The 18,911-nt window shown below is 34.3% G+C and overlaps 5 protein-coding genes across 9 annotated transcripts in view; 4 read left to right on the forward strand and 1 right to left on the reverse strand.

Moving 5' to 3' along the window:
* Positions 1-16,813, reverse strand: part of LOC129786916 (uncharacterized) — a 46,923-nt gene extending 30,110 nt beyond the window's left edge. The window contains exons 1-2 of the mRNA XM_055822172.1: positions 16,719-16,813; positions 13,181-14,082 (exon numbers count right to left, since the gene is read on the reverse strand). Of these exons, the coding sequence (XP_055678147.1) occupies positions 13,181-14,045 (865 nt within the window). The 5' untranslated portion in view covers positions 14,046-14,082; positions 16,719-16,813. The remainder of the gene's footprint in view (positions 1-13,180; positions 14,083-16,718) is intronic.
* Positions 1-18,911, forward strand: part of LOC129790048 (solute carrier family 35 member B1 homolog) — a 766,332-nt gene that overhangs the window by 652,722 nt on the left and 94,699 nt on the right. The window lies entirely within an intron of this gene.
* LOC129790119 (T-cell leukemia homeobox protein 3) overlaps positions 1-18,911 on the forward strand; it is a 442,143-nt gene that overhangs the window by 328,533 nt on the left and 94,699 nt on the right. The window lies entirely within an intron of this gene.
* Positions 1-18,911, forward strand: part of LOC129790159 (uncharacterized) — a 241,887-nt gene that overhangs the window by 128,277 nt on the left and 94,699 nt on the right. The gene's annotated exons all lie outside the window — the stretch shown is intronic.
* LOC129790095 (protein YIPF1) lies at positions 17,715-18,860 on the forward strand. The gene is made up of 2 exons (XM_055827318.1): positions 17,715-18,496; positions 18,556-18,860. The coding sequence occupies exons 1-2, from the start codon at positions 17,798-17,800 to the stop codon at positions 18,787-18,789; spliced, it is 933 nt and encodes a 310-aa protein (XP_055683293.1). The 5' UTR covers positions 17,715-17,797; the 3' UTR covers positions 18,790-18,860.

Genomic DNA, 18,911 nt, shown 5'->3' on the forward strand with positions numbered 1-18,911 from the left:
GCATTAATTTATCTGTACAATAAGAGTGTGGTCAATTGAGTTTCATTGTACGCCAGCCAAGAAAAAATTCATTCACGAAGGAGAAGTCATGTTGCGCAATTACACTTTCTCATTGAATCATCTCATCCTCGAAATTATGAATGTGTACCCGAAATTGTACTCTTCAATGAATGTTCTCCCCTCCTTCGATGGTTTTAGTGTCAATATTTGCCAAAATGCCCAAATGAAATAAGAAAGCGAATGATGAATAAAATATAGGCGGTGATCTCATAAAAAACAGACAAACAATCCACACATATGGTAATTAATATTGCAAAAGGGGTTATATGATTTGAATATTCAATACCAGGAGAAACAATACTTTTAAATTTGAAATTTTCTCTTTCATCTTCTCGCCTTGGATATATTCATTTTCGGCATAAAAAGTGAAAAGCAAATAATTTCACCGTTTTCATCTTAAAGTCATGGAATTTTTACAATAAAAGTGCATTTATTGCTCAATGGTTGGTATATACCTCACCGAACAAATCTCATCCACACACCTCGCACCTTTTCCTGTTTCACAAAAAGAAATTATTCACTTTTACATTTAATTGACGGGGAAAGAGGTATGTTTATACATGTATAAAATACCCGAGGGAGAAGGAATAATATTGTGGAATAATCTCACATTCATTTAGTAGGAACGTGTGAATAAATAAGAAAGTCCAACTTACGGTATCATCATGATCTTGAATAAACGCATTTACCTAACAATTACCGGAACCGTGTTAAATAAAAATAAAAGATAAACAAAAAGACAAAAAAAACGGTAGTGAGATGGTGCAGAGAGACAGAGATGAGTGTACCTTTAAGGAATGGTAGTGCATCAAAGGCGACAGTACAGCGTGAACTACAATTCCAAGAAAGTCCATTGACTTCTTGGCTTAGACTTGAGCATACACGAGCCTTCCACAACCTCTTAACCATGTACCCATAGAAGAACAAGCTTATTCGAGCCTCCAGAGACGCGTTTTTACCTTTTTGTGTATATATATGCACTGCACAGATATATATGTAGGTAGGTATATTGCTATGTGTGCACTGCACATATAGAGGCGGAAAATTACAACAATAATATACCACAAATAAATCATACCTCACATTTCACTCTTGCGTTATTTATGGTGAATCCTATTGTGCCTGTTGCTTGCATTCGTGCATCTTATTCTCAAGGTGCCACAGTACATAACTCACATACCTATTTCATTTCTGTCACAAACACACATACAATAGTCAGGTTATAGAGAAGCTACAATGGTCAGGTTTTATTGCTACAAATCATCAGGTGCATATCCTATAGAGATTAAAATTTGCCATACATAAATAAATTTGATGGAGTGCCTTTTCTAAAAAATCTGCAACTTTCGGACCATCCGATGGAACTATCCAAACAACCTGCCAATAAAACCATTTATTTACGCACCATTCAATAACTCAACATTTCACGAGAAGGAGCCATGACCATTACTTTAATAACATATGCATAAAATTATTTGGGAGAGAAAATTTGAATTGTAAATTGGGAAATTTGATACTTTTTAAATCAATAAATGCTTTACATATGTTTCCCAAAATGAATTTCTCAATTAATTTCTCCACTTATCATCATCATGCGGTCAACGATGGAGCCAATCGAGCTTGAAAAAGTGCTTCAACCTCATTTCACAGCCGGAGAATATCCTTTTGTCATGTAAATTATATACACAAACATGGGGTGTGGGTAACTCAGGTGCCACACCGATTGAATTTTTATTTTCTAGAAAGTGTTGTTTACAGAAGTTCAAACTCTTCTTTAAACGCCTTATATTATTTGACTTTATAAAAATTCCTTAATCTTTAATTCCTATAAGAATTTCCACATTATTATTGAATTCTTAAAAGGTAAATCGACATTGATTTTTTTTTTAAAAAAGAAACATAACAAAAAAAAGTTAAATAAAATTAAAAATAAGCAAATTCATTGATCAAAAAGAACTTAATAAAAAACGGATCTTCTTTCTCATTAGCATTTAAATGAGCTAACACCCCTTGACCAAACTTCAATGCCTCCCATAAGAGAACCTTCTGGTGAAGAGCACACGAGTGTTGTTTGGCGAAAAACGTGATATTAAATATTACGAATGGATTTATGATTGCACATAAGTGTATTCTCTCCCCCGAAAAAAGTCTCTACATGTCGAATGGATTATCGCGAGAGTGTTAAATGGCATCAAGTTGAAGGTATATACAGACAGCAATTTGCAGAATATTTCTTCTTCCGCAATGAAAAGCTCTAAACGTGCTCAATCCCATCGAAAATCCCTGATAGAACGTCAAATGGGCAATAAATAATATGGATAAGAATTTTGCCATATGCATAAAGTGCATTGTAGCAACATTTAACGATTTATGGAATTCACGGTTCAATGCCTATCATAAAATTCGATGAGTAATTATTATTCGTCAATGTAAAGTTTCCCTCCTTGCCAATGGAGTATAGTAAAACAATATTGGTCGACAAGGGAAACGTAAGATGCAAGAAGAATAATATGGGAAGAATGAATATTGAAGACTTTTTCTCCCATAAAACAAATATTTTATCGATCAGAAAGTCACAGGCTTTAATTAAAGTCTGTAATTTTTTTTTTCCTTCTGGCATTCACCATTTTATATTATGCACTTTGGATATGACAAATTAATAAGTGGCATAAATTAAAATTAACCTTTTACTACATTAAGCGCATGGGGTATATGTACATTAAGGTGAAAATGGAGTTAATTTATAAAGGTAAAAAAATATCACAATATATAAAATTAATTATCTCAAATGCAACATCACGTTTGGGTGATTGTAAAGTGCAAAATTATCGCGTTGCAAGTAAGTCAATGTGCTTATACGTTAACTAACATTGTAAGCTTCTACATATAACCCACTCCAAATTGCACAAAATTGCTATTAAAGCTATGTTATTAACTATATACATACTTTACATACATATATGTATGTAGGTATTTACTGGTTTATTTGGTTACTTCATCGAAAACTACCTACAACACTTTACGTCCACTCTCTTGTGTACCCAACCACTCTAGATTGATTCATAAAGTCTCTTTTCCTATGATCAGACACCACGACTCCACGCCATACTTTACGAGTTCAATGAAAATCTGGTTACAAAGTTCGGGTAGGTGGAACCAGCTTGGGATATTTAATAACTTTTTCAGTCTCCATTGAGAAATGCTAAGAAAACTCTCTGACATTCTACCTCGCTCAATTGCACGCAAAGGCTCCTCCAAGCACAAAACGCCACAGGAGTCTAATTTAATTACCACCAGTAGCAAAATAACCCACACATTTGTAATATGGCCAAAACCAGAGGAAAAATTCATAAAGAAAAAAAAATTAAACGACAGTGAAGATTGCCAAAAACCCCATATCGTGTCGCAAAAGCGGTGTCATTTGCCACTAATGGCAGTTCACTTTAAGTGAAATCTCACCAAAATCACATTATGCATACACACTACACTTAATGGCTGTAATGCTTAATTGCTTTCAGTAACAATAATCGACACCGACCAATTAAGTCGTGAACACGCACACACTGTCTAAAAACTCCTCTATTATAAATCTTACAGTCTGCAGCGAAAATGTCTAAATAGCTGTATTTTAATTAAATTTTATTAATCAAATTATTTTAATTAACTATTTTTTTAGTAGTCTTGTGGAAATCCAATATTTCTCATCAGATCCCATAGGGGAATCAATTTAAACAAACTAAACTTAAATCTATTAAGCCTAATTCATTATCATATTTCCAAATTTATTGTCTAAAATTCTGAATACTCAAAAAAATCAAAATTACTTTATGAATTAAAAAAAAAGAAACTTAAACATGAAATTAGAACATTATGCATTCATCTGTATGTCATAGATAAAAGAGCCTCCACAGCGCAACATTAAGTTTGTGCTGAGGCAAAAAGAAAAACTAATGAATAGGCGAATTCATTGACTGTTCCACAAAAAGAACGACTTTTTCACTGTTTTAGCACCTTCTCTTCGGGAGTGATTGTAAAATTGTTGTTAATAATGATTGGGTGACTGCGTAGTAAGTCAGAGAGTCTACTAGTCTGCAACATTTGAGCATAAAATTTATTACTTTTCATATTTCAAAATGTTTTCATTGATAATTTTATTTGCAAAACAGTTATGCATATATTACGTGCAGTCGATCGGAGGATGGAATAAATCACTGTTTAAGAAGAGGGTCACTTTGAGTTAACTTTTTCCATCAACAGTGCCTATATAATCTGTGTTAATAGTGTACAAATATTTTTTTCTTCTTTTTTTTCTACATCAAACCTATCTCGATGAAGTTGTTTGTGAAAATTCAAGACCATCTCGTGCTACACCTCGAAGATTTTTTAATGTGAATATTTTACGAAAACTATTGCTCTTTTTTTTTCGCGATAGACTTTGTGTGTGAAAAAATTATCTTGAGAAAATAACTGTCCAAGAAACATAACAATTTAATAGGAATATAACTTTCTCATACACCTATAATGCAGTAAAACAGAAAATATTTGGAAAGAGAATGTTCACAAAAATTTCTTTTAGGTAATAAATAAAACCTTAAAATGGAATAAAGCAAAAATATAGCCACAATAAAACTTATTAATAATCTCACTCTTGAGAATGATGAATGCGATATACAAGACATATTATGTTACCCGGAGAAAATCCCAACATTCACCTCCGGACAACCCCCAACATTATGGTCAACTCCATTGAAATGAAATTAAGTGGCAGAGGAGGATGCAACACGAACTGTCGGTCGGTATTACATCTCTCAAAAAGTCTTCTTCATCTTTTCTCCATTTTTCTTTCTAGTCAGAAAGCATCTTTTTTTTGTTCTTTTCCTCTCAGCGTTGCAAAGGGAAAAAAAGTGAAGAAGCCTTTTTTTATAAGTATCCATGGGCAAGTTCATACATATATAGGTACCCAAATACTCTCTCACGGCAATTCATAAAGAGAGAATTCCGAGAAAAACAAAGACCCTGTCTTTAAAATATTCCTCCACATAGTGAATGTTATATGCGAACGTGAAGAAATTTGACACGAAAAGGTCATAGTCGATTGCACTGGTAGAGGAAATGGTTCCAACATCTTCTCAACATAATATGATAATGAGACTTTTGTATACAATTGAATGAACTCCTACACTTAAACTGTCCAACAAATTGATATTAACAATATCACATTGATTCTCCTAGCATGTGTGTCACATAAATTAGTTGTTATGGAAGCGAAGAGTTCATTCCCTTTTTGCTACAGGTTCACAATTTTATTATTTGTAAAATGATATATACACGACTATAAAGCTATAAGTAATAAAGCAACATGTGCATATATTTCATGGAGTCTGATGCATAAAGAGGGTGGCTTTTGAACATTCAGGTGCAATAATTAAGCTATTGTGGCTATAAATAAAATACATAGGGCTCTTTTACTGCTAATTTTAAATTATTCGTTGTGTTTTTAAAAGCATCGTCAAAAAAACATGATATCATGTTATGAAAGATTATTTCTTTATCATTCAGTTATGAACAACTATTTTTTTAGAAAATTGCTTTTAAATTGCCTAACTGTTTGATAAAAGAATGGAAATTTCTTGAAAGTAAAAACTAAGAATTTAGAAAAAATAGTATCTCATGCTCTATTGTCTTTTTCATATCCAAACATAAAAATGGAACCGCAGATTGCAGAGAAAAAAATCTGCGGGTTAAAAGGCAAAAGCCCCATTGTGAAGTATTATCTCTTAAAATAGTAAGTAGCAAGAAAAACACTTTGAAAAATCTACAAGAGACAAAGAAAAAAAACGCCTCCATGAACTTTTCTTACGCGTTTAACATTTTGTCTTTGGAAATTCAATTAATGAATGAAAGCCGCATAATGTGGGATTAATAAAAAACGTGTAAAAGTAAAGTAAAAACCCTGGGACTTTAGGTGAAACATCTATTTCAATAAATTAATATTATCATATAAGTCCCTGTTTACGAGGGATTATGCTCAAGAAGGTGTCATTATTCACACAATCGAGTAATTCTCGGTACTGCATTGCACTCTCCTTAAATGATTGTATCACAAGAGGACACCTTCGTGTTTTTTTGTGCCGTTCCCACGGACAAGATGAGTTTTACAGAGAAGAAGACCAAACAGGTAGTTTTTAGGGGAATGATTCTTTCTTACCTAAAACACTATAGCTGAGCCCACTTGCTGGTCTCAGACCCTCCTGCTTGCCCTTCTCATTGCACTGTTCCTTCGGTGTTGGCATCTTTTGGAACGTGTTTTCCAACTTATGGCATCCACACACACTGTCTTTTAAAGTATTTCACAAGAACAAGTTGAACATTTGGGAAATTGTACAAGAAGCTCACTTCTGTTCTCGCCTTATTCCAATTGGCATTTACTGAATGGCATTACGGGCATACAGAGTTCTACACTTTATATTGTACCTTGCTGCAATGCTCTCTTGAAGCAATCGAAGGTGTGAAGAATGAACTTTTACTATCGCAAACAGTTTTCTTAATATGGTTCTTTGTACACACTAATGATTTCTTTTTTTCTTGCACTTGCCTATGCAAAGAGACTATGTATGTGTTCTATTGTGAGTCAGACATATGCTGTCCAGTAGTCACATTAATTCACCATCTTCTGCATTTTTTTGTTGTAACTTCACAAAGCAGGTCGTGCAAAATGAATTGACCAAGTTACCAGTTCAGCTTGTTTGTTCTCCTATGTAAGATGCCTTATGCTACACCATCATGAAGGTGCTCAAGAATATTTGCATATTTCTTTCCTCCGATACATATACAGTTGACAGGATATTGTAATATGCAACTCAATTAAAACTAATCGTTTACCACTCACGTTATAATGTAACCATCTGCATGGTAAAAGGCATATGTGCATTTATTATTATATATGAAATGAATGTAAGGTGAGTACACAGGAGTCTCACTTTTAAATATGGTATTCACGAGGAGGAAAAGCACTTGCAATTCTGACTCTCTGCATCCACGACCAAGTGTCTATATCTGCCTGCGAGACGCACGGTGTAGTTAGTAGCAATATTCAATCACTTAACGAGCACATATTGCAGCAATCTCAACAGCATGTACGCTTCGTCGCTTAAATCCTCGTCGTAGTTGAAGTTAGAAGAAAAAGAACTCTCAGCCACAGCGTTACGAATTATATAGCTCAATGGAATCAATCCAATATAATTGCACAACCTATCCTCCTGATGCTAAGTCAGTATTTCATTCTCATGTATAGCCGAGTTTCTCTCACAGTATATTTTCACCACTACGCTCCTTCACTCCACTTGTTTATTCTTTTGTGACAATAATACTCCATTGAATGTCTGATTTTTCATAACATCCATATCTTTCAATTCAATTCACAGTGAGACGTCTTTTCAATTAAATTAAATTGATAAGAAACTTCCTATTTTTTTTCCTCCCAATAAAGGCATCTCATTCACATTGTTGTAGACAACACATCAAAAAAATATATCTGTTGTGAGATATACTTAGCACATTAAAATCAATTACACTCAATTTCAATATATGTACAAATTAATCAGACTCCCATTCAATATGGAATTCCCTTATCTCAGCAGCAATACGGCACAAAAATCATGACACCGTGAAATGATAAGCTTCCCGTCAGCACGCTAATATTTCCGTGACTACGGGAATTCAATGTCTATGCTGGTTCTCGGGATAAAAAACAGTCACTGTTCACACAAATGTCTGGACTTCACGGTTGAGGAGGAATGTGTAAATATGAAAGTCTTTTGTACATATAACACGCGAGAATTCTCACAGCGCACATCCAGACCAGTTAGTGGTCGAAGCTCAACTAACTCCACAGAAAGACTCCAAATGAAATCGGAGTCTCGCTGTTCTCACACTGAGTGAGTCTTGCTTGGCTTTGCCATCCATTCACTTGCAGAGTCTCACAAAAAAGTCTCAAAAACTCCTCACTCACATGCACCTTCTCAGCACCAACACACCACACCGATAAACTTTGCTGCGAATAAAAAAATTCTTCACATGAACAGCAATATGGAGATTAATTGCCAAAAACGATACTGAACTAGCTATATATATGTACATAAATGTATTTAAAAAAAATTAAGTTAGGCTTTGAGATGGAAGTTTATGCGGAGCATATGGTACAAATTGGTCAAGATGTTAACATTCCTTTTTTTTCCTCTATTTTTCCAGTGAAATTATCACGGCGTGAATTATATTTCATAAGTTTGCGACATAGAGGCTCAAGAAACTCCCACAATGTACATAGGTACCTATCTACATCTATTTACGTGGCATTGTTTTCAGGTTGTTATAGTACAAGGTCTTCAGCTGAAAATGATAACGAATGTTTTATTTGGAGAAACCCACTAATTTTGTTTTTAATTTGTGTACATAATGATAAATTTATTAAAAGGAAAATTGCAATTTTGAGTTAAAAATAAACACTTTGTAGTCTAAATAATGAATTAAATTATTCAATTGATTTCTAAATATGATTAATTCTTGTAACTTTGAGCATTTCATTTCTTCTTGAGGTAATCGAATGCGGATTTGCTAAACTAATCTTGAAAATTAAATGATCCAATATCCCCACATGAGATTATTAATATGTAGAGCTTAAATTTAAAACTTTAAGAAAAATGGTATATGCATAATTTGGTAAACATTTAAGATACATATGCGCACCTGTATCAATAAAACATAAATTTAATTTCACCAGCCCCAAGAATTGAGAAAAAAATCTCACTTTCGAAAATGAAAATACAAATTGTAACGAGGGGAACGAACATGCGGTTGTATAAAATTAAATGTTATTTCTTGTAGGCTATAATCTTTAAGCAGCAATCATGTAAACAAATCGACGACAAAGAGGCTTATCCATGTAGATTTTTAGTGGTGATCATTAAATTGAGGTAATATCACTTTTGCCAGTACAAAACCATTTATGTATCCTATACGTGAGTTGGAACACAGAGATCTGCAGTGTTGACTTGCATATATTCTCGAGGGCAAGTTTAGACCATCTCCAAGTATATAATTTCCGAAAAATACTAGTTTGATACAATTTTGATTCCTATCATTAAGTATTTGTCTCTAAACACATCATCTAGCAATTTAATAATGTAAATACAAAAACATTGGGTTTTTTAGAAAAATAAATAATAAAGGAAAACTACATGTATATAGAAGTATAATATAGCAACAAGCTGCGGTGAAAATTTCCCCATTTGATTTCTAATTCGTCATCTATAAATCATTTAAAGTCTCGCTGTATTCTTTTTTCCATTTGAACGTGAATATTAAAATAATTGACATTAGATTGTCTGACGGCATTATTCGAAAGACGAGAGAGTCAACGTATATGTACAATTATTTTAGCCTGATGCATATTATAGTTAATATACAACATATGCACTTATGTATGTTCACATATTAATCGACATGTTGGTATACACATGTACCTTATAGCATCGCATTCAACCGGTGTGTATACCATGGCAAAGAGCATATATGACCTACTTTTCATATTCAAGTCACACAGAAAATTATTGATATGTGCTGAAGAAACCATTAAGAAGAAGAAAAAAAAATAAAGGAGCATTTAATGCATTCTCATATGTCTCACAACATCTTATTCTCCTGGCTAAAATTCTTTAATGAAAATAATTACAGAAAAAATTAACATTACAACTGCGTTATTTTTCATTTAATGGCTCTCTTACTCCAATTGATAGAAAATTTTCTGAATGAAATGCCATATCGAGTGGAATAGCTTTAGTGTAATATTTGTCGAGATCTCTCCGCAAAGTTTCATTCATTCCTTCGCCAAAACCCACGTATCACACAGAAAGGTGAGTAAAAGATTGTCTTAAACATACGTACTCGTATCCATATATGTCATTAATAAAATAACACCGTGACGTTTACGTAGGTGAACTTAAATGCAAAACCATCCACTCTCAGTGCATATAAAGGAGAGAATTCAATGAAATACAACAGGAAATTATGTAGGTACTTGCAATTCAAATATCTACCTTACTTTATTTCTTATGCTCATTTTTTTGGAGAAAATTGTAGGATTATTTTTCAATTTATTTACATTGCAACCATTAATTCAACTGCATATAAATGCATGAATCTACCTTGACGCAATTTACTCCATTTATTCAGTCATAATTCATCGATTAATTTTATTATCCTATATTTTATAGAATTCAATTTGTAGAATTTCATTTAGGAAATGATTCAAATAAAATTCTAAAATATCTTTAAATATAAAATATACGTCATTTATGACCTCTTTTACATAAAAAAAAACTTAATTGTTTAATCATATCAGTTTTATTTTAAAAGTTATGTGAACTCCATTACATCCATGTGGCTCACATTAAAGGAAAAATATTGGTTACCTTCGTGTTATATTTAAATTAAGTACTAAAGCAATATACATTTTGCCGTAGCACACGCCTATACAAGTTTTTCAGTACGTGCCTTTATTTATCATATATACTTTTATGCAGAGTGAAAATTATAATTAAATATTATATGGATATACTCCTCACTTTTTTCTTCTCACTGCAGAGAATCCCGCTGTTCCCGTAAGAGTGAAATTAAATATAATTGATTTAAATAAAGGTTTTTGTGTTTTCGTATGTACAAAGATTTAAATCGCATGACAACAATATGTACAAGATAAATATCAAGATTTCAAGTTAACAAAATGCTTTTATGTTTTTTCGATCGAATATTAATTTTAGCATTTAGCTTTAAACACCATTTTCACACAAAAAAATGTGGAAATTTAATTGAAATTATTTTCAAATAGATATAATATTGACGGAAACTCAATCTGATTTTTCAAAACCCTCCATGTAGTGAAGGCAAATTAATAAAAAAAGCCGCACGTTGTGCAAATTTTGCAAAATAAAATAATATAAAGTCAACTGGAAATCAAACTGACTAGACAGAATTCTCCCACTCAAAAGGCATCGTGTAAGTGTTTATAAAAGTCTCTCGCAGGGGTATAGGAATAGTTGCTTTAAGAGACTTTAAATGATCGTTACCACATACGCGAGTAATAATATTGAATATCGAATTATGCCACTTGACTCATACATATTTTATGTATAAAACTCACTCAATGATAAAAGTCTTATTTCCTAACATACGAAGGGAAACAACATCCTGCAGACAAACAATTCATGCATATTATGTACTATTCCGACTATTCCTTGTTATAAGATATGTTGCAATCCAATAGCTTTTCAACACTTTACCGCATATTCCTCACTTCCATTTGATCATGCTATATATGTAGGTATGTAGGTATAAGTAAACATTAAGTACATTTAGCAATTTCCAATTCATTCTTTCATTCTAAGAGAGAGAGAAAGAGAACCTAAATATCGTTTTACACATTTAACACACAATTGACTATATGTCTCGATATAAATTCACATATTATATGCTGTATATCAGTGCTGAATTAAAATATATGTTCTTACACTGTATAATGTATAACTTATATTTCAGATAATGCACAACCTTTCAGGAGTATAATTTATTTATTTTGAAATAATGTGCAACTCCACAACAACCTGCTGTGTGTGTGATGTATCTGACCGAATAAACTTTTGCATGAAAATTGACTAAAGCATTTGCATCTCATGTTAGCGAGATGGTATAGACATTGAGTGCGCTTGCATCAGCGCAAATCGCAAGAACACTATACTTACACCATCGTTTAGACAAGTGCAGAAAATATATTGTAAAATAATCAGATTTCGAATCAACAATAATAACATTATTTAGAATGAAATCAAAATTAAATCGTTTTAAAGCATTTTCGAAGGCACTCACAAAAAGAAAAGAACAGCATCACTTTGCAAAATCTCCATCCAATCTTTTTCATTGAAAAATCTTTCTAAAGAAAAAAAATACCATCTACCACACAATAGTTTTGCTCAAAATAGGCGGTGTACGATATTGCAGAAAATAGTGTATAACAATAAAATATCATACATTCCATTCCGTAGGGTCAATTCGTGTCTCAATTGAGTGTGAAAGTGTTGCACTGTGATATTTTGATTTATTTATCTGCAACTATAAATATTATAAATCACACATAAAGTATATCTAACTAAAAGGTACAGCACGAGGTAAGAAATAACTTTTCAAAAGCCATTCATCTGTAGGTACCTCACTGTAACCTACCTACAATTAAAATGAGGCCACAAATGTTCTAAAGTTCGGTACTCTTTGAAAAATGATTGAAAATAATCTTTTAATCACATATTTTAGAAAAATTTAGCACACATTTTCCAAAAAGTTTCAACACTTGCAATTATTTGTACATATTCGTGTAAAATTAATTAGAGATAAGATAAGTATTTAAAAAATACATGAATTATGCTCTTTGGCAAACAAGTCCAGCATACAGACATGAAGTGGAGACATTTATAATCTTGTTTCTAAGTATCCAATATCAAGTGTCTCTCTTTTGGCTAAGCTGAGAGATTTCTAAATTAATGTTAGGTGATGCATTGCAGAGATAATCAAAGAGCATATTAATATTCTCATATAAATCTCGCCTCAAACCTTTCAATGGTCTGACTACTTTTACATTACCTACTGATGTACATTATGTATGAAACTACATATAGGTATGTAAATATATAAATCATTAGCTATATAATGCAAAGGGTGGGAGCATAGTTGATATGCGATGCAACGCTGTGATTGCACCAGCACACGCAAAGTGACATCCTACGTGATAGCTCTTTATTTGGTAGGAATCTGTTAACAGGTTCTGAATCTTGCAGTTACTCCGCTAATCTTCTCCCTTCATACCCAATACGCACAGATATATAATCATGTTCATTTTGAGCATACGCGAGTGCACAGTATGACCTTATATAAGGATCAATCTTGGGCAAGCAACAAGCATATACGATGGCAAGAGCCAAATGCGGTACTCAATGGTGCGTGTGCACTTTGTCTGCTCACTCAGAGCTCACAGATAGATATTCTTCGGCGGAAACTATAATTAAATTTTACTCACCCAACTCGGCAATGTCGGCAATGGCCGCTGTGGATGATGTGGGGCACTTACTGGGGCCACCATTGAAGTTTATGGAGGATGACATTGAATTTGAGTCGCAAAAGGAATTCTCGAGTGATGCAAGGATATCATCTCGTGACTGCTGCTGCGATTTGGAGCTCTTCAACTCATCCGTGGACACTGTCCAGAGGGATGTCTGTGGGAAGAGCATTCGTGCATCCAGAGGTGGTGCAATATGCAACTCCTCTTGGCTCTTCATGAGCAACAAACTTGCCTCGCTGTTGCTCTTGGCTCTCCTGTCGCTGCCAGTGCTGAGGGCCCCATAGTAGGAGGTAGTCATGATTTTTGGAAATTTCTCAACCGGTCCACCTGATGTGACCATAATTTGATTTGCTGCATCCCCAGCAGTTGGTATTTCGTAGAGAGATTTGGGTCTCTGATTTTTCATTTTAGCAGCTACTGGTGCAACTTTTGGCATTTCATTCGTATCAATACGCTCGAGGGATTGAATATCGAGTATGAGACTCTCATCGAGTGTTGTGATAAAATCATTGGCATCCTCAGCTTCCCACGGATGGGAGCGTCTATCGAATCTCTCAAAGCATCCATCGACACTATTTATCTGCTCCACTTCCACTGGCAATGAACTGTATGACTCCTGCTGATCTGCCCACGTGATTGTTGATGGGGGTTTAAAAATATAATTTGGCATTGCCTGATCTTCACTGTACATCTCGGGAATTTCCGTTGGATCCTCCTCATAAATCACCGAGGGATACTCATGCTCCATGGCAATTTCATTTGGAATCCCAAAGAGACGACGTGGCCCGAGTGATTTGAGTAATTTCTCCCGCGACTGATCCATTTCGATGCACTTCCGTTTTCCTCTCACTCTCAGTCAGCTATAAGAATTGCAAGAGAAAATTCATTAATTACATGTTGCTATAAATAAAATTTATTTCAAGAGTAATATAGAAAGCATTACGAATTATTCTTTTACTTAATTTTTTTTTTTAAAAAAGTGCAAAATGTGAAATTTTGTACGTAATATGATACCTTACTGTATATTTCATTTTGGATTTTTATAAAAGGAAATTGCAGACTTTCACCACACAAAATCTATTTTAGGAGCCCACTTTTGGGGTACAGATTATATGGAGTAATGGGGGAAATTGAAAAGGAAAGAGGACAAAGCATAGATTTTTAACAACTCCAAAGTAATTAATCACCCTCAAATCAATTACTCAATATGCACACAGGAAAACCGAATCACTCCTCATTGATATATTTTTACCCCTCCTGTGCGATCTGTGGCATGAGGAGGGAATTCAACACCGAGAAAATTGTTTAGAGGAAAATTCCTATCCCCCAATAATCTACATCACACCCCAGGAATAGGTTGACGCCGCCACATATTCCTAATGTTTTTTTACGCATATACTGTTGTTTTTTCTCCTTCTTTTCAAATCATCCGCTGCCTGTGTGACGCCTTTGGATATATCAACACTGCTGTCTGCTGGGGTTCTTCCTTGTGATTCGCTGTACAAGACAAATGTAATGACTATTTACAAAAATAGATTAGATACGCGTTACATTGCCGCATCCTCAAAATGCACATTCCACTTTTTTTTTAACTTAAAAACCCTCGGCATGCAGACACTGGAGACAGATTTTCTCCCTCGAATGCTATACCGCATGGATGCAAAGTAAAAGTACTTGCTCTCTCTATATATAGGTACCAGCATTTTACTACCTACATTGCAATAAAATGCATTTTGCACTGCACTACATATTTATGTAGGTATATAGCAATAATGAATTTCCCAAAGAAAATCCACCCCCTTAATACTCAGAAAATTGCGTATTGGAATAATTACAAACTTACGTATTGATGATCTTTCTTTTTCGTGAAAATAATTTCACCATGAAACGCGAAATGAGACTAAGAAGAATTAAATATAAGAAAAAAATTGCTCTCTCTGTCAGTTTAATTTTAGTCTCTCTTCTACACACCATGGCTCTTGCAAAAATATTTCGTCTGTGATGCGGCATTTTATAAATGTTTTCACAAAAAGAAAGAGCAATAACTTTCCTCTTCCATCGCCGCATCACCCAAAACGATTTTCACATTAGTCCATTTACCTACATAGAATCACTATTAAAACAACATTTAGGTAATTTTATGGGCATTTGGGGCATTTACATCATTTAAATTTCCGATCTTCAGGCTTTTAGAGCTTTGGTTTTTCATGTGATCCTTTTAAAGACAATTTAAAAGGTGAGAAGATCACAATCGATACCCGACCTATATATCACATAAAAGTGGATTTTTTTTTTCTCTTAACGATATGCCTGGTTAAAAGGGAGTCGGATCACACACAAAATCTAAATGGGTGTCTAAAGGGGAAACGATCGCTCCCCCCGAGAGCGCAGTTCAATGCTGATCGCATTCTTTGATCCACGCAGGAAGAGCAATGCCAAAGAACTCTGGAAAATGCTCGTCGAACGTTCTTTAGATGAAAATTTAATTATTTTTTCTATAAATTTTTAAAGTATTTAGCAAAATAATATGTTCATGAAACTATGTATAACAGGAAATGATCATAAAGTAAAGAATGGGGTCAAAGATCGCATTCCCTGTAAGCGAAATAATATGATCAAAAAATTGTTAGATTGAATAATAAAATTAATTAAATTATTCTTTTTAATTTTTTTAGTTAAAAACAAAAAAAAATTAAAAATAGGATTTATTTAAAAAAAAATCAATCAATTAATTAATTCTCCAACTTCCTATACGCCCTTGCGAGTTGAGTCATCAACAGTCGTCGCACATAAATTGTAAACGAGCCTCAGCATCAATTCACCTTCACACATTCTCACATAGATCTCAAGAGGATTTATCCTTTTAATCAGCATGTGTGGAGGGTTTTCGATAGTTCATTGCACATTTCGTGGCGTACAATGCACCCATCCTGGCTGTTGCTGCCTCGTTCCTACTCTGACAGCGAGATCTTGCGTCTGTATCTCAGAAATGAAATGTTATATAAACGACATTCATCACAAGGGTGTTTTCCAACTCATTGCATCACGTGTCTCTCGCCGCAGCAATATCGCAGCAGCAGCAGCAGCAATATTCTCTTTAACATCCGTATATGGAAAAAATTCGAGTTTCCCGCGTTAATTATAGTTAGGCAGGAAGGGCGATACACTAACTAAAAGATCACTTTCCTTTCTGCTATTGTATTTTTACTAAAATAAACCGGAAGGTTATTCACCGTGCTCGACCAAAGTAATGTGTCGCAGGGAAATGCGATGATTTTCTCTCGTCAGGGAGGATTGTAAAAATCCACAACGGAAGTTTCCACATTTCACACTTCATACTACATACCTACATACATAGTTACATTTATACTTTATGTCTTTGACTTCTTAAGTGAAGAAAATGCATTCTAAAGTGAAAGTACCCGCAAAAAAATACCCATAAACTATAAAAAGATTTTCCTCATTTTCAATTTATGTATATACAGTACATACTCACAGACAATAAGGAATGTGGTAGGAATCCTCCAGCAGAGTCCTGGTATTTTATATTTTTACCAACTTCAACTTTAACATTTTTTTTGGACTAAGAATTCACAAAATTGTCCTTGAATTCCATTCTAATTTTCTTTTTTTGAAGACAGTGCACAAAAAAAATGTAAGGAGATCAAGGACTAGAGTGCAGGAGAAGTGCGTCTTCAATGTACCACGAACAAGAACAGACTAATGAACATTCGGGAGTGGAAGCTGACAATTGCTTCTAACTAAACTTTCACAGTGATCTAAAAATAGTCAGGGTTCCAGGGGAGGGCGGCTCGTCTTCCTTCGGCGTGAAACACTTTAAATTCTTTGATAAAAAAATAGCAATGATTCCACATTCCTATCATTCTAACACATCCACTCGGCATTCCACGTATGAATCCTATTGCTCCTTCCCAGCATCAATCTTCCTAATGCAACCCCCGAATGTGTGTGAAAATTAATTGTTTAGCAATTCTTCATTTCAAAACATTTTCAACTTCATCACATGCAGCGAGTATGTTCAACAGATTGTGCTATTATTATTTAATTAAGAAGATCCATAAGATGGAATTTTATCAAATTATTTTGATGATGTTTGTTAATATTTTATTCAAGTTTAGTAACAAATTTTTATAACTTAATTTTAGAGAATAAAATTTCAATAAAATTGAGATGTTCGTTACTTCGTTATATTGGTTCAAAATTGAATTTTACGATTTTTTACAGTGTACTGGAGAAATTCACAGAAGTTTGCAATTTTGAATAAACTTTGCTAAATGCTCGCAATTTACCCTTTAATTTAATGTTTTTACCCTTCAACGATTAATCTCTATTACTAAATTTTAATCTATGAGCCGTAAAATTTTTCCTTTTCTAAAAAAGAAGTCTGTTCTAAAAATTTATCAAGATTACAAGTTAAACAAATATGTAAGTTAATCAATTACAATAGTTCTCCTCCCCGCTAGAAATCCAAACGAGTTTTGTGAACTGTCATTGATAAGGAAAAAATAAATATAATTTACGTGTTCGTTTTTGTTGAAAATTAAAAGTAAAACCATGTCTACGGATTCTGACGAGCTCCTCTCCTTCAAGGACTTCCCTCCAACTACCACCCACTCTAGTGGAAGTGGAGGAATCGCTCAAATTAGCATAAATTCCCCGAGCAAGAGTACTTCCTCTGCCCAAGGAGGAGGAGGAGATGCACTGGAGGAGCTCATCTACAGTTCAAGTGCTGCCCCAGTTTCAGGAAGTCCTGATGATGAGAATCAGGGGAAAGGAAGTAAAATGTATTCCTTTTGGAGCATTGAGTATTACCAGCAGTTCTTCAACGTGGACACATTCATGGTTATGGATAGAATAGCATCCGCAATCATCCCCAAGAGAGCCCCTTCCACGTATCTCAAATCCCAGATTGGTGCTAATCCCGACCTCTACGGTCCCATTTGGATTGTAATTACCCTCATCTTCTCCATTGCCATAAGTGGGAATGTTGCAAATTATCTCCAACAAGCCGATACCAACTTCCGCTGGCACTACAACTTCCACTTGGTATCCTACGCTGCTACGGCTATCATTACCTACGCCTGCCTCTTTCCTCTGGGACTCTGGGCAGCCTTCAAGTGGAGCCTACGACCAACGAGTGCTGACATGGAAACGGACACCAGCAACTATACCCCAGGACTCTTAACTCTCCTCTGTATCTACGGCTACTCCCTCGCAATCTACATCCCTGTCTCCATTCTCTGGGTCATTCAGGTAACTTTTATTCCTCAAGATTTGTTCGCAAAAAATAATCTCTTACCCTCTTTTTACAGATTTCCGTTCTACAGTGGCTCCTCGTGATGACGGCTGCTCTAATGTCCGGTTCCGTCTTGATCTTTGTCCTGATGCCTGCACTACGCAACTCCAAATTCTCCCTGATCCTCATTTTGGTTGTAATTGGGGCGCATTTCCTTCTCGCAACTGGATTTATGCTCTACTTTTTCCACGTCCCCAGTACGGATGAGGCTCCATTGGCTCTAAATACCAACAAAACAATTGCAAACTAATATTTATTTTTGTGATAAAGCACATTCAGCCCGTAAATTAATTAAAAATTAAATAAAACGATTAAAATTAATTCAAAAAGGATTTCGTTGACAAAATCAGCTTGTATTGTAACCTTTTAATG

This window comes from Lutzomyia longipalpis, chromosome 1 (genome assembly GCF_024334085.1).
Source record: "Lutzomyia longipalpis isolate SR_M1_2022 chromosome 1, ASM2433408v1".
NCBI classification, from domain to species: Eukaryota; Metazoa; Arthropoda; class Insecta; order Diptera; family Psychodidae; genus Lutzomyia; species Lutzomyia longipalpis.